General features: G+C 35.5%; 1 protein-coding gene across 1 annotated transcript; it reads left to right on the forward strand.

The window, feature by feature from the left end:
* The first annotated feature begins 8,511 nt into the window (after window positions 1-8,511).
* Window positions 8,512-19,615, forward strand: LOC149554393 (uncharacterized). The gene is made up of 6 exons (XM_089828468.1): window positions 8,512-8,900; window positions 10,076-10,236; window positions 10,647-10,911; window positions 11,060-11,709; window positions 13,265-13,336; window positions 16,842-19,615. Exons 4-6 carry the CDS (start codon window positions 11,700-11,702, stop codon window positions 19,016-19,018), a joined length of 2,259 nt encoding a protein of 752 aa, XP_089684594.1. The 5' UTR covers window positions 8,512-8,900; window positions 10,076-10,236; window positions 10,647-10,911; window positions 11,060-11,699; the 3' UTR covers window positions 19,019-19,615.
* Window positions 19,616-21,904: the final 2,289 nt, after the last annotated feature.

Here is a 21,904-nt window from a genome sequence, read left to right on the forward strand (position 1 = left end):
ACATTTTCCCTGACTCTTTACTAGTATTCTATAGGAGTTAAATGTTAAGGCAGATTGAAAGGATCAATAAAAGGGAGATGGTTGGAAAGATAGAATGTTATCTATTTCAAAACATATATTCAAAAGAAAGAAACTTTAAAACTCGTCTCTAATTATTATTATTGCTAATAACCACAGGAAGTTATCATAAATCGTATTCCTCTAATAACAAAAATCTTCTTCTATTAGTATTTAATAATGTTTAGCACTAAAGACAAACTAGAATAAGACAATATAATAGATATGGAAAATGCATAATAACTCTACTTCTTAATCATTCTCATTGAAATATTCAGTTTAGTTTCATTTAGTTTACTTTTATTTTAATTTGTTAACAAATGAAATAATAGTATTATCTTAAATTGTGTTATCCTAGATTATAGATTGGTGGGTGAACAAAAATAGAAGGAAAAAATATTTTAAAAATGAAAAATGGAAAATGGAGAGAAAATGATTTTTTCATTTACCAAGGTGCCTGGGTGGAAATAAAATAAAAATAAGAAAAACAGTTGTCATTTCATTTATCAAGGTGTGTAGGTGACATCTTAGAAGTTTGTGGAAAGTTCCTTAAATCATGCATTTAATATTTGTTGTAATCCATAAAGGAAATGCAATTTTTTTAATTGGCCACATCGTGGTGCGTAGTTGTACTTGGTGGGAATTTAATATTTGTTGTAAGGTAGTTGCATTTACCTTTTATCCCACAATGGTTTTGTTTGTAATATCTTGGATTGTAAGTGCCTATATAAGCAAGGCATATGAGCATTTGTAATCAAGCTCTCATGGTGTAATCTCTTGTAAGCAAGCTTTGGAGGTGAAAGATCTTAGTTGGAAAGCTCTTCTTAGTGAAGCTCTTTGAGTTCAAGCTCTTTGGTTGTAAGCTCTTCTTTGTGGAAGATCTCTTGGTGGAAGTTCTTAGTTTGGAAGTTCTTATTTGGGAGTTCTATCATTTTGAATAATCTGTAAGCTTCTTTTGGAAGAAGTCATATCTATGATATCATCTTGTTGATGTTGTAAGGATTTTCAAGTTTAATAAAAGAATGCTTTGTGAAGCATTTTGTCTTCTCTTGGTCTCCATGTAGTTGAGTGTTTTTGTTATGAGTTAGTAAGGTTGGTTTGGCCCTACTTCATGTGGTTTGTGGTAAATTGCTTTACTTTACCATTAGTTGTATTCGTGAGCTATTATTATCGAGTCTTTCTAAGGAATGCATATGTGAACCATGAAATGGAATGTGTGAATTTATGCTTGGAGACATTGATGATACATGTTAGAGGGTCAATGTTTTAGAAGTATTCATTGTAATTATATAAGTGTTATGTATTTATTCATTCCTATGTTATATGTGGAACTTATAGATGCTTTCGATATTTGGTTTTTATCATATGAAGGGTTTCCTAGGGTATATCTTGTATTACACCATGGCTTCTCTATTTGATCTTAGCATAATGGTTATTCTATAAACTTGTATGCATTTTTGTCTCTGATGGATTATGCAGAAAATAGATTAAATGTAATTGGGCATGAAGCATTATTTCTTGATATTTTGATCAAAGCACAACCTTTTATGATAGTAATATAATAGTTAAAATCTTGTTAACTGAAAGGTAGTCTTAATTAGGTGAATACCCTTCATATCAAAAATAAATTTTGTACTAATTTTCTTTTCATAAAATTATTAAATACTATAGAGCTTTTATGTCAACCCTAAAGGTTAAGTTAAGCCCCCCATACCACAAAGTTGTGCAAACCCTTATCTCTTTAGGCAATCAACATGTAAATGCACTGTGAGATTGTCATAGCATGTTTTTCTTGCATTAATGTGAATTACTTCATTTGAGTTGGACTATGCACTCCAATGTCCTTACATGATCCACAAAAGTAAGAACACACATATATAGATAGTACATTGCATGACCATTAAAATGAATCAATTATGTTTTAAAAATACCTTTAGTAGTTTCTCATATTTACTTACTTGATTTGATCAATCACTTTGATATGCTCTAATATTTCTTTCATTGTCTATTTGGTAAAATTGTCTTGTCCAAGCTAGTGACCATCTACTTCCTTTATGTAAACCATTCAAAAGAAAACGTACTAATTTTTAGAAAATAATTTAGGGCTTTCTTGACTTATGGAATCTTTTCAATCTTCAACTAATGTCATGATAACACCTTTGATCATAAATTTAAAATGGTTTCTTACTAATTTAATGTTCCCATCATTAACATCACATGTTGTACCACATTTTTTTCATAAACCAAGTATCCACCTTTTTCCCTTGTAATTTTCTAAAGGGTCATAAGAAGAAAAATGGTTGTTGGTTCACTTTATTTATGCTCCAATTGATATAAAAAGCCATGTCAAAATTCAATTTAAGAAAATAAACCAAATCAATTTACACAATACCGCTTGGAGTCATAAGGAGTACCAATAAGATACAATCTACAACATGAGACACATCTAGTAATAGTGTTAATACCTTAGTACTAGAAATGTAATCAACACAGGGATGGGGTCCCTCAATGTGACCCCACTAGTTCATAGCTGGAGTAAAAAGAATTCACTGACCAAAAATAAAAATAAAAATTTACATGATAATACTAATGCAAGAACGTCTAAGGTGTAAGAGAAATTGTTCATCATCCAAAAATTTCAATAATCATACTAGGTGTCATTTAATAATATGGATCTTCCATTTAAGATTTGTACCAGGGTAGTATATCTACTCTCTCTAAACTTTACCCCGCATTGATTGTTATTGTAATCTCTTGGGTGGTAAGTGCCTAACTAGAATTTTAAAGGAGATTTCGTCTTCAAGAAATTTTAATGATCTCATATTGGAAGAGGTTGTAATGGTCTCATGTAAGAAGTTGTAATGATGTCTTTCTCAAAAAATTATAAGGATCACATCCTTTATCAACTACTCATTTCCAATTAAAAAATGGATAAAACATAATACCTCCATTTGATAGGATTTAAAGTTAAATCTAGAGCCCATATCACTTCTTATAAATAATTCCACGTTAAACTACATATATAGGTAATTACATTTTTGCTTCATATTTGACCTTTTTTTGATGCCATGTGCAAGAAGCGGGAATCATTCCAACATTTGTTCTAGTTTCACCCATTAGCTCATAAAGCTTGGAAAGTTATCTTTTTAATTCTCCATGTTTTCTTTTCTTTTAATCTTACTTAGGAGTCTCCAATCCTTAATATGTTTTAGAATTAAAAGCAACCAAAACTAAGGGGATGACCCTTTAAACAGTCAAATTGGTGAACTATTAGAAGATTACCATAAACCAAAACTACCCCCTACCACTTAAAACACAAAAAACATAGTTCGAAAACTTAACTAAAAGAGTTTCAACAGGCATGACATAAATACTACCTGTATTAGAACTAAAAAAGCTATGGAAATATAAAAACAGGGGCTTAATTTCCTTAAACCCAACAAAGTTCAACAACCAACATAAAGAAAACATGAAAAACCAAAAGGAGAGAGCCCTTAAGGCTTCTTAGCCTCCTCCCTCCCTAGGACGATATTAGCCCAATCTTTTGCAAGGAAGTCAAACAACATTTTGGAGTCTTCCTTTGGTAGACCACCCTCCTGATCTTTAAGTAGGTGAAGCATGGTAGAAGTTGCATGTGTCACCTTGACAATACTTTTTGTTAAAAGGAACATTCTTTCTTCCAGCGCATGAATTCTTTTCTACACATCATTGCTAGTTGTCTTCTTGATCTCCACGGTGACCTCCTGCCTGTCGCAAGGATAGTCGTCTGCCTACACCATAGTAACATCCTGCACAATCAGGGGGTTAGCATTATCCTTGGAAGAAACCCTAACAAGAGAGGAAATTGTTATAGGGGAGGGCAATCTATCCACAGTTTCAGGGAACTTAAGTCTACACACCCCAACCCAATGGTGGCTGAAACATGTGTCATCTCCTTCTTCTCCTTAATCCCATCTCTCGAGCCAGATCGTGAGAATATGAAACCACCTCTTCCTCCTCCTCCATTTTCCCCTTACTGAAATGTGATGCCTTCTCTTTCATCCTTTGTTTAGGATGGTCCATGTCCTCTGAATCTGACTCCTCCTCTTACGAGGCCCTAGCTCTTAGTGTCCTTTTAGCATTGGATTTCATAATCCTTCTCGACTTCCTCCTACCCCCTCTCCCCTCGTCCTTCGACTCCTCCAATTCGTTCTCTTTCCCTTTATCCAGCCTCCCTTTTTTTCTCATGGGGGTGGGCTTCAACTCAATAGGGGACCCGTTAGGTGAAGGCCAAGCAATAGGGACTTTGGGATTTGTGATCCTAATGGGGACCTGTTGAGGCCAGGGGTTGGGCTTGATGCAAAATGGTAAAATTAACACCCTTCCTCATTTTTTTCCTTTACATCAATAACCTATCCTCTTTATCATGCAACACAAAGAATGAAATGGAAATAAAGTCACGGTGGTGAAAATGGTTTAGGAGAGGAAAGTGATAGTAATAATAGATACCATACCTCCCTTCCAAAGTTAGGTGCTTCATCAACATTAGGCAGACCTCATTCCATGGCTCAGGGAGCTTCTCCCTCATAAATCCTCCTCTGTATTGAATAGGTTCCTCCCCATCCAAGAAGAAGCATTGCAAACTCACTTTGTCGACCACCCTTGTCACCTTTTTCCATTTCCTTCCCCTCATAGCCAGACCCGTTGCTAGAGAGACGACTTCCTCAAAGATATGAAACGAAATGCCATTAATCATGACTCTTCGATCCTCTTAGGAATTAACAAATTGCAGGGAACAATTTTCATTGTACCCATTTAACGCCTCCATAAATAGAATGAAACCACCTTCCTTGGGCATGTACCACACTAGTGACTTCCTAACATTCTCCTCTATCATGGAAGGCTCAATTCCCAAAAGGTTGCCACCCATCTTTGCAATTTTCCCTGAAACTCTCTTCTCCTTCCAAACCTAGAAGCACTTACTAAGAATGAATTCACACTTAGGTAGAAAAATAATAGCCCTTTAGCGAACATAAAGGCCGTTATTGTTAATAATAGCAGTGTCCCTTGTAGAAATCAATGTCACATGTCAATTGCCTCTATCCCTTCCCCAATCTTTTTCATCATTCCCAATACTCTCAAACCATTTAAAATTTGAACTTTTTCTCATCCCAGCATACAAGAACACGCATAGAAAAATCATTAAAAAACCTTTCATCTCGAACTTCAAAATTCTTTCTTTTTCGGGCCATGCAAATTTATTATCAAAAGTACCTTTTCCTTCACTTGTTGCCATCTATCCATCTTAACTCTGTCCTATCTACCTACTTGGAAAAAGGTTACACAAATTTAAAATAATTCTCTAGCTAGGATTCATCATGCTTGATCTCTTTGTTCACTAAATCTCTTACCAAATTTGGCAACACATTAAATTTCCTCCAACATCTCAGTCCCTTCACATTTAGCCTAACATGACCATTACATTTTCCACCCTATTTTCCTCCCAAAAAATATGATTCAAATCAAACTTGTTTAAAATAACTAATAAGTGTATGATGTCTTCTATCACACGTTTAATAGCCCATCCTTCATGTTACCTTTAACAGTTTCTATAATGATTTTTGAATCACCTTCAATCTCTACATTTATCCATTCCACACTTATCACCAATTTTAGATCAAATTAAAGAGCCATAACTTCTGCTATATTGTTAGACACTATCCCCAATTGTCTAGAATATGCCAATAGCATCCTACCCTTGCTAGCTCTAACTATACCTCCTCCTGTCGAACCCTCCTTTCAAGCAATGCCATCAAAATTGAGCTTAACCCTATTCTTAGGCAAGGGTTTCCATCATGTCCTTTTCCTTGCCAACAGATTGGAATTATTAGTCTATATTATCCCCTCCTCCAAATTGTAGCCCTTGGCCACTCTAACATATAACTAATTAGGGGGGAACACTAATTTTCTCCACTTGTTGCATCTCATATTCTTGACCATAAGTTTGCAGATATTGTCCACAATAACGTCCTCACTTCTTTCTTCATTCCTAAACACCCTATTATTCTCTCCTTTCGAATATCCCAACAGACATGGGTGGTGGGGATAACCTTCCACGTACTGACAAGGAGCGGGTGGGTAAAAGAGCCTTGCCAACTCACCACAAATTGCTCCAATCCCTTGTTAAACACTTAGGTCACCTCCAACTTCTATAATAGCCTCCCCCAAACATTAGAAGCATAACTACAATGAAGGAACAAATGGGTAATATTCTCCTCCACTTTCTTACACAAATAACATCTATTGGATAATTAAAAACCCCTTTTCATAAGGTTATCAATAGTGAGTATTTTCCCATGAATGGTGGTCCACCAGAATATATTAATCTTTGGAATTAAATGATTAAACCATATATTCCTCTAGTAATTAGGTTCCAAGGTTTTATCAAACATTAATCTGTAGGCGGATTTAACAAAGAACTCCCCTGTTGAAGTGACCTTCCAAATGAACTCATCATTCTGATCCATTCCCAGGATTCTGTACCCTTCAAGCAAATCATTTAGCTCTTCTATCGGCTCCCCTCCATCTAGTGCATTCTATTGCAAGTCAACCTTTTTTCAGTTCCTCCCCAGGCCAATAAAATCAACAACCTTACTATTGGTTTGCCACAATCTAGTTGCCCTAAGATATTGCTATACTATAGTCAAATGTATTTATAAGTTGAAATGAGTAGGTTTTTTTGTGATCTAATATGTTTGCTAAGTGTTAGGTTCTATTTACTTTATTGTATCATTTTCTTCAAGTGAAACTTTTTTCCCACATTTTATATGACTCCCTCTAGGCTAGTATATAAGCTATCTAAACCACATTTCTAGTAATTGGACTTAAACAACTGGTAAGGAATTAATTAGAAGCTTCGTGAAATTATTATTGAAAATATAAATCTAGATCCTAAATAGGCATTTCCCTCCATAATAATTAAATCTTAAAACAACTACTTATAGATACATTTGCAAAATCCACCATGCACCATGCATTAGATGAGAAATTTGATAGACATCAGTTTAATCACTATTATTGAAGTTTGAATGATGGACACTATGATTGCTACCATGCCATGCAAAGTGTATTTCCTTTATTGTTCTTTATTTCCTTGGCTATTATTTGCTTTTCTTTGATGCAATCAAATTGTTCAATTTGACCTTTGAATTTTCGTGGATAATCTTCTTTCAAAAAATATTGAACAAAAGCAAATAACACATGTGAACTCCTTGATGCTTGCCTTTTTCCCCAATAAATGAGTTATATGTATACTTTATCAATGTTGGAAAAAAAACATGATTTGCAAGACCAATCTATAAAACCATATCCATTACTAATTGTGACTCTTATGGGGTATATATGAGAGTGAAGTATTATAAATATATGAATTGTTATATAACATTGTTATTATATTGAAATTAGGAGATATTTTTCCACCACATGTCAAATTGTGATATTGCTTTCACAATTTAAGAGTGTAGTTTCCGAGTCAAACTCATCGACCCAAAAACTACACAATTAAACATGGGTCAATGAGTTTGACTCAAAAACTACAAAGTTAAATCTTGACAGCAATATCACAATTGTTATTTTTTGATAGGTAATATAACAATTGCTATTATATGTTATGTAAGGTATACAATATCTAGTAATTTGTCATTTTTTAAAAGAAGATTCTTAATATTGCGTGTTCAAAGATAATAGACATAGAGTTAACCTCCCAAAAATCATAATAATAAATCCAAATGCCATTCTAAATCCACATTTATGACAATTGACATGGTATCTACTATTATATTATAAAAATATACATTCTTATTGTCCCTTCTTCATTTAAAAACGTTCATAATATAATACATCCTTTCTCCATTTACATTTTCAACTCTATAAATCTTTAACTTAAATACTTTATATAAAACAATAAAAGATAAATAAAATAAAATAAAAGAGCCTCTCGTTCCACAATTACTCCCTTCATAATTTTCATTTTCCAGCCTAAAACCTGGCCCAACCAATGCGAATGTGTTTGTTTGTCCCCTCAAATCTGAACTTTGAATAAAGGTAAAACATGCTTCCATTTAAAAACTCTATAAACTACCCATCCTCATAAATGCAAATGCCACCCAACAGTGATTTTATTTTTCCCTCCAAACTCTTGGGTCAAGATTTGTCAAATTTTCATTGTCAATTTCAAGGTCAATGGTCAAAACCAAAGTGACTTTAGTTCGAATATAAATAAATTTAAAAAAATAAAAAAAAAAAAACAAAAAAAAAAACTCTGCGTACAACCTGAAAGCTTATAAATAACTATTAAATAAGAGTATAAGTACACTAAATATTTGCTTAAACCGCAACTACCAATACCTACCATTGTTTTTCAAGGGCACGAATGAAGAACTAAAATAAATACAATTCAACGACAATACATTAGCGGGACTTTTGTCGACGAAATTTATTTTTATCCGAATAATAATTATTTTTCGTCCTAAAAGTTACGCCTGTTTTTTTCCTGTCCTGTCATAATAACAAACTGTTGGGCAGAGTTCCGGTGCATTCTTTAATGGTACTCAAAGGATTCGAACCGACGACCTGTAGCTTGAATTTTGCTCCCTTATTTTCTGCGAGCGCTCGTTAATATCTTTGAAAGCTGAAAAGAAGCTGCTTTAAGTACCCTTTTGGTCGGCTCAGCAACTTTTCAAGCTTGCAGCGCGACAATTGTTCAGAAAGTCGTTTTTTTCTTTCTTTCAAAACGTCGATTTGTGGTGATTTTTAGAGGTGCTCAGGATTCCTTTCGCTTCAAGGCTGTCAAAGTTTCTGCAGAGGTATGCGAGTTTGAAATTCTTTGATATCGTCTCAAAATTTGGGCTCAGTCTGAATAAAATCCTTTTGCTAATGTTTTCGAAGAGTAATAGATTGTAGATTTGTTGAACTGTAAAGTTTTGTGACGATTTTGAGAGATTATCCGTGAACAGAGGCTATAGATGCCTGCAAATGCTTCATTATAAACCCGTGTCTAAGTTCCTATGTGTGAAGCCATTAAGCTCAATTAATGATTTGATTTCTTCACCAAATCCGGCTTAATACGAACTAATTCCTTCGCTAGTCTTTCTATGATTGAGAATTACTTTATTTCTTTATCAATCTGGAAACAATTGGATACTTTCGATGTACTGTCTGTAAATAGAAGGGATGTAAGTCTTGAATGTGCGAATCTTTATTTTTAGATGCGCGTCTAACAAGTTCATGTATGCGAAATCTTTAAGCCTGGTTAATAATCTTAATTCACCACAGAAAATCGTCATTGGCACGAAGAACTCCATTCGCTAGTCTTTTCGATGGCGAAATCCTAGTTTCCTTGTAAAATGGGAAAGTGTTGACGATTACTAGTAAATAAAGGCATAAGCGAGGCGATTAATCTTTTGCTATAAATGTGCCTTGAGCGAGGCGATCATTAATTTCTCTCTGCATACCTGTTTCGGACATTAGTAGAGGCAGATATTAAATCTGCAAATATTATACTACTTGGACTCGCCTTAAGGGCTTGTCTTTAATTTCTCCCTTAAAATCAGGTGCAGACACCGGTTGTTTAATTTTTGTGTAATTATAGAATAAATGTGATTGTTTTCGTTTTTCTTCTTTCAAGTGTAGAAATCGCATCCGGCTTTGTGGCGAAAGAGGCATTTAAAGATCCAGAGAAATTAAGTCGGTAAATAATGATTTTGAGAGAAATCTGTCGTAGAGGCCGAAACCAATAATTCTTTAGAGGAAAATAGCTTTTGTCTTGTAATGCATTTCGAGATTCGAGTAGCAATCGCTCGGGGATAACGTGTCGTTAATTATCTTACATAATACTAGTCCTAGGCTATGAAAGCTCTATTTTTGTGCTAGTAAGTCGCTCTTTATGTTTATTCTTAAGAATTTGTTTTAGAAATGACAATCTTTTTATCTGTTAATTTCTGTTGGAGGGATTCTTGAATTTGACGTTTTTGTTTTGCAGGCGAAGCTGCATTGGTTGTGGAGATCAGTTGGTAGAAATATACTTCCTCATGAAAAAGATGCAAAGGAGGTGGCATTGAAATTTCTGTACTCCATTAAAATTCTGCTTAAATTGGATTATACCGAGAATTGTCTTTGAAGAATAATCTGTTAGTTTGAAAGGTAATTTTTAGGTTTCATGTATAAAGTCATTATAATTGAGAGATCTTTTATCGTAGTACAAATTGGTTTTGGGATTAAATTGTATATGAAATATTTAGATCATCGTTTGTTATCGGGAAAACAAAGCTCTAAAATAAAAATATAATAGAGTTCAATTCTAAAAATATTTTGCATTACAATCTATGAACTCTGGAAACATAATACCTTAAAAACTGTCTTCTTTTTGGGCTGAAGTCCGTTTCGGCAAATGAAATTCATGCATTTGCAGCTTAGATCGGGCTGGAAGAGATAGTGCAAGGTTTGAAAGTAATATGGTGTCCGACAAGAGATTTAGAAATTTTATCCATGTTTCTGACTTATAGAAGGGCTTCAATTGTTTTATTGAGAAATCATACAATTATGTTATACAGGAATCAATATATACTTAAAACAACCAGAGTGGTAGTATATCGGGAGCCAAGCAAGGTTGCGAAAACAGACAGAACCAACATGTATATTGAGCCACAAGCAAGGAAGCAAATAATTCTATCCTGGTAGAATCAAGGGAACTCTTTTGCATATCAATTCCTGTAAAAGTGCTCCCGCTGAAAGCTGTGTCAAAGCCCAAAGGTTTCAATCGTTTGTGGAGTTTTTGAGAGATACTGGCAGGATTACAAATTTTGTTCTAGTGTGCAGGTAAGGTGTATGTGTTACAATTGGATAATTCAATTGACAATTAGATTTGTTGTATTTATGATTTGAATTCAATGGAAATTTTCATTGGAGATATAGAGGAGTACTGCCAAAAAGTTCTTGGCTTTCTAATATGACTTTTTATGTTTAGAGGCCAAAATATCCAGAGTTACTCCTGTCAATCAGATTGCGTGGGAGTCTGGGACTATGAATGAGAACATGGGTGCAGCAAAGACATAGACTGAAGTGAAACAAAGCAGCCACAAATGACAACCTAGAATCCATTGGTTTGCAGATGTGTACAAAAGATCATATAGCAGAAATATGAATGACTTGTGGCCTATATCAGAATCGTCATAGAAAAACAGAATAGGGTAATCTCCGATGGACTTTCCCACTGATATTGAACAATGTGCGAAAGGGGTAATTTTTTAATAAAAATTGTACATGGAATCTGTAAGACTCCCATGCTGCAATCTTGAATTTGTTGGATATCATGTCTTTAGTAAGACACGAAGAGGCAGTTCTTCAGACAAACAGCAGTACCTTCTAGCTAAGGAGCAGAAAATTCAGGTTTTATGGGTAGCCATAAAGATAAAGCAAAGGCCCAAGTGATGATTAGAATATGTGCCTTGATTTTGAGTTGTAGGGAACTAGCAAAGGTCAAGGCAGTTGGCAAAGGTTTTTGGTCGCAATACTATTTGGAGCTCTCTTCAACATATTTCACCATTTACTCGAGCCAAAGTGTGGTAACAGTGACAAATCAGAAGCGATAATATTAGACTCTCACCATGAAATTGGGTAAGTGTAACTATTAACAAAGCTTTTGTTGTGTCAAAAAAACATTGAGAGCAATGTATCTTATTTAAATTTGATTGCTATTTCATTTTATGTATCTTATTTAAATTTGATTGCTATTTTATTTTCTTTGGTAAAACATGAATTATTTTGTGTTCTCTCCTCCATACCTCCCCTCGCCTTGGTTGAACTAGATAATAAAGCGAAGCAAGCATAATGTCACAGTTCATGCTTGATGTGCATATTACATAAAAGAACTTGGAAGACAAAATTCCTTGTAGAGCATAAATTCAATTCATATTAAGAATAATTTTAAAATAAATTAGAGGACTCCATGGAGAGCAGAAAATGATTTGTATTAAAAGTATTTTATAGGATGGGGTACATTTATCCATTCTCAAGTCAGAGCCTCATTGTGAACTTTTATCCAAGGTCCTCACATGGTTTATATTTATAAGTAACTTTCATATTTAACGAGCTAGTTACTGATTTTGTCAGAGAAAGGTGTGAAGACAGGGTAGTTAAAACCATGTGACATCAGCTAAACTTCACATGGATAATTTCTCTAGACCATATCAACAAGTATACAATGAATTCACTAGAGAAGTGTCTGAGTACAGCATCCAGAAATTAAAAGAATCAGGAAGAGCTTGCTAATGTCTAAAAACCTGATAAAAGTGATCATAATGCTTGACGAAGTGGGAAATGTAAAATTTGAGTAAATCTTTTCATGAAATGAAAGAATATACTGAAGTAGAGATTAAACCGGACAGTGGTTCTCAAAAGAGCATCCTCTCCTCGAAACTTCATCATCGCCTTATTCAATCATGAATTTCTTGGAAATCTGCTCAGAAACCTTGGTAGCAGACAAGTAGAGTTCAGTGAACTCACAAATGTATCTTGTGCTATCTCTCTTCACATAGAAAAGAGATCTAGGGATACATTTATGTTTATCTGAAATTTTGTTTAGTGTCCCTTTAAGTGATGCACTGGCTTTGATTAATCTTTTAAAAATTAAAAGAGTGGCAACCAATTTGTTCAAACTTGCAGAAGTATATTTATGGTCTTTCAAGTTAGTAATTTAAACTGTTTGATTTAAACTATGTACAGCAAATATAGTTCTTGAGGTTTCTACTGCCTGTTGTAATGAAGAGCCAGAAATGATTAAAAAAATGCAAAAGATCTAAAACTTGAGTTACTTCCTTGACCTGACTAAATTTGTGATAATCAATTCTATATGAACCTTAATCATATCATTGTATCCGTAGAGGTTTTGTAGCAAAACTGTATGAAGAAATAATGCTAGTTTGCTATCGCATCCCTTTGTACTGTTGGAAGCCAGGTCTTGTTGTCAATGATTTTGCTAGAGATCGAAAACATAGATATAGGGGTAACTAGATAAAAAGCTTACTGACCAAATATGGCATATTGTAAATTTTCCATCTGTGATTAGAATGTACAAAATCGCCTGAATACTTCAAAACAGAATATTTTTTTACTTCAATGGAATGTTATATACAATGTTGCGAGCTTATTGGTTATCTAAATTTGATTGCAGGTCATCATCAAAATGTTCTAGAGTCACCTCGGGCACTTAGTAGAGACGGAAGCTTTAGGAGGAGTGGTTCTGGTAAGTATCAATGTTAAATATACATGATATATGTTCAGAATTAATTGAAAATATTCTTATTTAAGTTCAATTTTGTGTTTTTTCTTGGATTCTCCTTATTAACTCACATAATATGTATACGTTCTTGCCTCAAGTCCTTGTTACCAATAGAATTAGGCAAGTATAATGTTGATGATAACAGAGTGATAGATCAACACTTAATTATATTTTTTCCACTTAAAAGTCTTGTGATTACCTAATAAATCCTGAGGTAGGGGTATTGTGAAGAATCTATGGACAAATCTTCTGTAAAATCCTTCAGGTGTCATTTTTTTTGAAGTTTATTTCTACCCTTAGGTTTGGTTGATCTCATTAAGCCTTTCTTTTCACAGGGTCCATTTTAATCCCTTTGTTTCAGATTATATGTTCTAAATCCTAAATTGCTTTCTTGAAGAATTCACGTTTAGATAACTTAGCATCTAATTTATGTTCTGTAAGAAGTTCCAATGGTATTTAAAATGTTAATGGGATTCTTGTAATCCATGCTACAGAGTAACATGTTGTCCAAGAATACAATAATGAAACTTTGCTTGGTTTGAGCAAAGGATATTGTTCAACATGCTCATTAAAGTTATCATTGCTTTGAAGTCGAAAACAAACCCACAAATGTTGTCTTTAACAACATGATTCACTTGCTTGACCACATGTATGGAACATATTCCAGATCAAGGGGACAGTTTGAGAATGAAAGGAATCATTAGAAGGTAAGTGCAATTATCTAATTGCTATTTTGTATTGGTTAAAGGATTTCTAACCAAGCTAGATCAAAATTTAAGATTCATATTTTAAGCCCTGGTTCAAAGATATCATAGCTTTTTAAAGGAAATTCCTCTATAATCGTCAATTTGGATTTTACCTATTGTCAATTTGGATTTCCTCCATAAGCGAGTTCTCTTTTTCACTCACTAATGCAAAAATTGCATATAAACCATTCTTTTTGGCCTTTTTAGTGGTCACTTTTAGGGTTGGAAGGTTGAATAAACCAAATTAGTCAAATACATTCTTTTAAAATGTCAAAATATTGTTTTGAGACATAATTTCTTGGTTGCCGATTCATGAAACCAGTCCAATTTGGGCACGTGAATTGGTTTTGTGGATTCAGGATTTTTTTTCCCAATTATGATTCGTGTGTGTATATCACACACACACACACACACACACACACAGATACTAAAAAACTACAAACTAGCAACTATGAAGAGAGCAAATGTGAAAGGAAATGAACTTGTATCACGAATAAAAGGGTTGTATTTAGGGTTTGAAGCAAAAAAAAACATAAAAAATTTAACTTGGGCCCACCGTTTTATGTTTTTGTGCCTTGTATTGCCGTGTATCCGCACTGGATCCTCGGGCTTTGGCTTGAATCCTTCTTGAGGATCCATGCAGGATCATTGATTCTGCCTGTGGATCCGTTGGGATCCCTTGTCTGCAGATCTTGATGGATTGATAGGCAAAATCAAGAATCCTGCCCAGATCCTAAAGGATCCAGATCGTATCCAAATCTGGATCCGGTCTGTCTACGACAAATCCGGCAACTAGGCCTAATTTGGCTCAGGCTTGGTCGGTGGGCAGCAAATTCTGCCAAGTTCTCTCCATATTCTGATCAGGTTTGTATGACAGAATTTTGTGGCTCTGCAGGTGAATCTGGGGCAAATTTGACAAGGACTGGACTTTGTACCAAATCGAACCACACTTTGTATGGAATCCAACCAGACTTTGAAGGTTGCTGGAGCAAATGTGGTAACTTAGGTTGAAGGTGGTGGTGAAAGTCTTTCAGTATAGAGCAACAAGAAAATGAGTCAAGAGATAAAAGAAGACAACTTTATCACCATGATATCATCTGCACATTTATACATATCTTATCATTTATTGTGTTGTCATCGTAAGGGTCAAGCTAAAATTAATCTGTCAAAGGTTATTTTGTTGTCTCAATCCACGTGGAATTTTTGAACTATCCATATGTAGCCGTTACTGAGTGGGCCAATTGACATGCATCATAATTGGTTGACATGAACTAATTAGTAATAATAAGTGAATTGATGATCCATTTTTTATGAATACATTAAGATTTTAAGTCCTAGCACAACAATTTGAGAAAGAAGAGGTTCAGAAGTACAATTGACCAACAAAGTGACTAACTGTTGTACATACAACATCTGGCTATTCTATTGATTGGGAGTTTGACAGACTCGCTGTTTTGTTAAGGCTGACTTGAGTTGAATGAGACTGCTATTGTAGATGTCAAGTATTTGGCCACTCTTGATTAGCTAGGTTCAGTTGTTGGTGTGGAGGTTACTAGTGTCCTATCAAGGATATTTTTTTTAACTCGCTGGATTTTTATGATGTATCTATTTGAAGGCTTATATATATAAACTTATATTCATAGTGCAAATTCAACTTGTTGGTCAGGAAAATTATTTTCAATCTGCAAGGTGAGTTTTCTGGAGGATTTTTAGATGTCTTATTTGGTTTTCAATTGATGTGGAATTCAGAAAACTAAGCAAAGAAAACAGTGAATATAGGTTGCCTTTTTCCACCGTAAGTGAAAGAGCTTGGGATGATCAAAGAAAGGATGTTTACTCTAAAACAGCTTGGGATGATCAAAGATAGAGTGTTTATACACTGAAAATGTGTTGATGAAGAAATCTGTATGTTAGGCTTATCTTTTTAAGTTCTTTGGTTTTCGTTTTATAATTGAATACCTCAGCAAACATTAGCAGCAAAAGAAGGCAAACTGGTGATTTGTGTGGGTCACACAAAGAACCTCCAAGGCAGAAAGATGAAGTGAAAAAAAAATTAAAAGCTTACTTAGAAGTTTTAAAATACACAAAAAAAAAAACAAAATTCTTGAAGCAAATAAACACAAAATTATTCTCTTCTTTCATTCTGTATCCTTGTTTCTGTAGGCTTGAGAGGAAGCAATTGGTATTTGTCTATATGTCTGAAAATGTTATTTTTGTTTCTTACAAAAAAATAGCTGTTTTCTGAGGGTTTTGAAGGCATGTTTTCGGTGGTGTTCCAGTCTGAGACACCATATCCGTTGTCAAGTTTTGTCAGCTAGTATCAATTTTATTTCCTTTAAAGTGATGTTCTTTGAACAGATGGTCAGATGATACTTCTGGGTGTGGATTGTGCATTTTATGTTCATAACTTTTAAGTAGTTTTACAATGCTGTTGACTCCCAAAAAACTTATCTTTGATGTAGATCATACACTTTTCACCTTTGAATATGTATACCTTAAAAGTTATCAAACGTTCCACTAACTTGCCTTGATAATGGTTTTTGTCATTTACTTCCATACTATTGTGTGGCTGAAGTTGCAGTTTCCATTGTGTAGTTTTCTTGAACTGAGGAAGAATTATAGAAGAAGAACGTGCTGAATTTGATTTTTTCCTTTATCTAGTTGTATAATGTATGTACAGTTGTGTATCTTTAGGCAACTTGATTCCAACCAACATTTTGCAGGTTTCTCCACTGACAGAAGATCAGATGAGTCAGCGGGGAGCAAATTAGGCAGTTCCCCTCGAAGCAGGACTGGACGATTGCTACCTAAAGGACTGAAAGACTTTGCAAAGAAGTTTGTTGACAAAGAAGCATTTACAATCAAACTTCAAGACTGGCTCTTAGGAAAAATAGACAAGTCTGTAGATGGCAGACTTCTTTTCGAGTCTCCATTTCAGCTAGAAGAACTTCGGAAGTTTGATTATGCTTTGGAAGGTGTTGTTTTTCAACAATTGCTTCGAATGCCTTGTGCATCCTATGCACCATCTTCTCATGGTGGTGATAAAGCAGATGCATATCTTGCAGTTGAAGACTTTCTTCATACGAGTGCAGAGTGTCTGTGGAAAACATTTTGGCGTAAGGATGGATCAATGCCTTTTTCTGTCAGTTGTCCATATGGTGTGAGATCCAAATTCCACACTGCAGAAAAGGCAATAGTAAGGGGAAAAGTAGGAGATCTATGCGGAGCTGCTTTGTTAGTAAAAGATGATACAAATTCACATGCGCGGTGGGACCATGTTGCAGAGCTTGCCTTATTTAGGCATTCTGTTGGACATCATTCTCAAGGAAAGGAGCCATTTCTATCAGTAGCCACTGTTGGAGATGCTTTATTTTATGGATTTCATATTATGTTGTCAAGAAGATTAAGGAATTCCCATCTACTAGTTAACAATGACTGTGTATATGTGTTGGTGGTAGATTGTGAGTATGGGGGAATAGTAAAGATTAGCGGAGATTTGGGTAAATTAGATTCAAACACAACTAGGGTACATGATTGTGCTGCGGACTGGATTAAACATGCAGAAGTTAAAGTCTCACCAGTGGATCGAATTTGGAATAAGATGGGGAATGCTAACTGGGGGGATTTTGGTACATTGCATCTTCTATTGGCCACATTTTACTCTATTGTACAATGTAAAGGTCCCCCTACAAAATCCATTTCTGAGTTGGCTGCAAATCATAGTATGCGACTCCAAAAGAGGAGGATTGAGAGCCGTCTCAGTGAAACGCATGGCAATGGAAGTAATTCATTTGACTACCATCGAAATAACCGGACGTATGGAGAGATTCTTGAAATTGAGGATGAATTAGAATCTATTATTTCAAAGGAAAAGGAGCGGATGAAACTTGAGGTAGGCACTGTTATATGGTTGGAAGATTCACAGGGACAAATGGGCTTTCAGATACATGATATATCCAGAGATGGAAGGAATTTCTTGTACAGTGCAACTTCTCTGGAAGACCCAAGCATGCTGTTGGCTGTTTATGTAGGTGCTCATCCCTCCCAGCTCGCACCTTCATGGGAAGATATGAGTATGTGGTATCAAGTACAGAGACAAACAAAAGTTTTGAATGTCCTAAAACAGAGGGGCATATCTAGCATGTATCTACCTCAGCTGGTTGCTTCTGGAAAGGTGATGCACCCTGGTTCATGCTTCAAACAGAGTCCTGGTGGACGCTGTAACCATCCCTGGTGTGGAACTCCGGTATTAGTATATTCTCCTGTTGGAGAGCCTCTATCAAGCATAATTGCAAGAGATGGCGCTTTTACTTCAGACGAAGCTCTACAGTGTTGTCATGATATCTTGTCTGCATTGCAAAATGCAGGATCAGCTTCTATTCAGCATGGAGACATCTGTCCTCAACATGTAATACGTGTGATGGATGCAGAGAGAGGCTCATTTTATGTCCTTGTTGATTGGGGGCATGCAGTACTGGAGGATAGGGACAGCCCTGCCATCAATCTTCAGTTCTCTTCCACTTATGCTTTGCAAGAAGGAAAGCTCTGTCCAGCATCTGATGCAGAAAGCCTCGTTTACCTCCTCTACTATTTATGCAGCGGAGCTCCTCAACAACTAGACTCAATAGAAGCTGCTTTGCAATGGAGAGAAAGGTCTTGGGCACAAAGATACATACAACAACAGCTAGGAGAAATATCTGCTCTCTTGAAAGCATTTGCCGACTATGTTGACAGCCTATGTGGTACTCCTTATCCTGTAGATTATGAAATTTGGATAAGAAGGTTAAGCAGAGCAATGCAGGGAAATAATCATGGAAAGTCAATAGATTACAGTGCAAGCTCTGTCAGGAGTGACGAGGTGGCAGAATCATCAGGGACATCCGCAGCATCCTTAACCTGAAAACAGATACTCTGAATTGGTCTCTTATTACATTAGTGTGTTAGATCGTCAAGCTTGAGTAAATATTCAAATTTGTTGCCATAGATTATGCATGTGAAAAGATTTCCTTTTGGATTCGGGTACTTGATGTTCCAAGACTTTAGATTTTCGAATTGTTTTATCATCTCAGCTGGATTTTCTTGTATCATTTTTGTTCTTTTCGGAGTGCGTGTATCCCCAGTTTGGGCGATTTCCATGCATTTACCCATGTTGTATCAGTCTTAACGCCAAAGCCCAAGGTGTAGGAGGAAGTTTAGTTTGTCCCTATAATGGTGGACGAAGAATCAGTAAGGAGGTTCAGAATTACTGGGGTCCAAATAAGTTTTCAGAAGTTGACTAACATATTGATGTAGCTAATGGTTTGGTTTTGCGTCCGTTAGTAGATTTCTTAACATGCTTGGACTGGATTCTTTATATCATTGAACACGTTGTAGTGTTTATCTTCTGGGTCTTATTCTCACCTATTATTCTTCTTCGGTGACTATTTTGCCAGTCTTGTATTATTAGTGAGGTATTTCAATAATTGATTAATATACCTGTCTGCATTTCCTGAACAAATTCTGTGATTAGAACACGGAAATGTTGCAAATACAGTGAATTTTTGTTTTACAGCTGACATATGGATATTGATTTTAAACATCATGCTTTGTTTTCCAGCCTCAGTTGATTCTTGACACGATAAAAAACAGGGGTATTATTCTGCTGGATACCAACAAAGTGTAGGCATGTACAAAGATCACTCATGTATATATGCACACGACATTTCCCAGCTGGCCTGCTTTCTGTGCTTTAAAATCAGCATTTGGTGAGCTAAATTACTTTTGTGATACATCTTGTTTTGAGTGCAGTAACTTCATATGCCAATTTGTGAATTTTCTTCCTCATGTTACAAGAACTTGTATATATATTATAATGCCTTTCAGAACTAATTCTTAGAGGAGATTTTGTTTTGCAAGTTAAAATGAAAAAGTGCATGCTTTAAAATGAAGATCATTATTAGGTGAACTGCACAATTTTCAAAATAGGGGGTATCTTAGAAAAGAATAAATGAAACCATTTCAAGTTTGAATCAAAATGTCAGATCTGTCATATGAATCATTTTGCAATTGTTTACTAAAAATATGCTCTTCTGTTATCACATTGACCATGCAAGTGGGATCAACAGGGGTACCACATGAGGGAATATCATCAACCTAAGCAACAATGTATAGAGGACCATTAGAAGTTTTAATTGCTTCAACACGATCAAAGGTACTAGAAGTTTGAACGAGGAAGTTGAGGTTTAGGTTTAAAATGCTCAAGTTGATTAACAACATGGTTGACTTTGTCGACTTTATTATTGTAATTAATGTTTGTAGGAGAAGAGGGTTTCACATTTGTTTTGGTTGAATGAGATGGAAAATAATTGGTATATCTTTGCAAATTTTTTATGAATAGACTTTTTTCATTAATTAAAATTTAAAGATACATATTCACAAAAAAAGGGGCTAGGGGATACAAGATCACCCTACGAGTTCAAACGGCCCAAGGTTCGAAACCAACTATTCATCAAAAAACATATATAAGCAAAAACATAAAACTTCAGGTTGCAAGAGAAGTGCTAGTCGAAGGAGGGTGTTTGTCATCAGAATCCTAGAAATCCTTGGGGATATTGGTTGGCTTAGGAGGAGTCCAATTGTCAATAGCAACATCTTTATCAACATCTTTATCTTTATCTTCCTCAATCTTGGGAGGAGAAATGGCTAAATCCAATGGAAGGAAAGCCCACTTGGGGTCACGGTGAGCAGACGACCAACATGCATTAGCGGTAGTAGGGGGAACCATCGGAGACCAACCTAAGCCTAGCCTCCGAGGAGGCAAGGCCGAGCGCGATGACCACGAAAGCCACCACTAAGAGAGTGGTGATGAGGTTGCAACCTGGGTCTGCGAGCGACTAGCAGAATTGCTCTGGCCTCGTTGGAGATTGCGAGTACATTCACTAGATATAGCATTCAGAGGCACTTGGGCAATCGTACAAGGGACATTTCCCTAGTGAGCAAGTAGCTCTTGCAGATGAGCCACTTCTAGCATGACTTTGTCAGTTTGTACTTGTATCTGCATCATGACATTATTACATATACGTGCTTTAGAGTACATAGCAACATGAATATCAAGAAAGTTGTGAGAAAATAAAATAACATTGCGATCTTTCCATATTGTAAACAATATCTCCATTTTGAAAGCATGCCAAATCTGAGCATATCTAAAAGAGAGTTTGAGAGCATCACACAGAACCACCATATGCCAAGTGAAGGCCTCTAGATGAAAAGCCCTGAAAAAATCATAAATCTAGAGCCAATAATTTTGAGCTTGTTTGCAGAACCAAAAAATATGTAGAAAGCTTTCAGTTTGATTACAAAAAAGGCATTTAGGATTTGAAACTCCTAGATGCCGGAGTTGAGGACCCAAAGGCAAGCCTTGGAAAAGGAGACACCAAGTGAAGTGAGCAATCTTTGGCTTTGTGATGGTATGCCAGACAGTGACAAATCTAAGACTCCAAGTCTTATGTGAAGAATGCAAATGCCAACGTTGGTTGAGAGTATCAACCATCAGAAGATGGGGCATCGACCATCGATACCTCAACCTGGGTTTGTAACTAGTCATTGGAGTGGCAGGATACCACTTTTAATCTTTCCACCAAGGGCGGGACAAGTGAATTCCAAGCTTATGTAACAAATTGGGAGGGACCACAGTTAAGCTTATACTGCACTTGCAGATCCTCCCATGAGCGAAGGCTCATAGTAACCTTGGAGAATAAATCTTTGAATGTTTTAATACCCCTATGAAATAAATGCAAAACATTGGCTT

The sequence above is a fragment of the Cupressus sempervirens genome, chromosome 5, assembly GCF_028749045.1.
Source record: "Cupressus sempervirens isolate cs-2001-9-10 chromosome 5, ASM2874904v1, whole genome shotgun sequence".
Taxonomy (NCBI): domain Eukaryota; kingdom Viridiplantae; phylum Streptophyta; class Pinopsida; order Cupressales; family Cupressaceae; genus Cupressus; species Cupressus sempervirens.

Excerpts from the sequence above, each read along its gene's own strand:
- LOC149554393 (XM_089828468.1), top strand. Across the intron at positions 13,337-16,841 it reads CTTTAGGAGGAGTGGTTCTG|GTTTCTCCACTGACAGAAGA; the intron begins GTAAGTATCAAT and ends AACATTTTGCAG.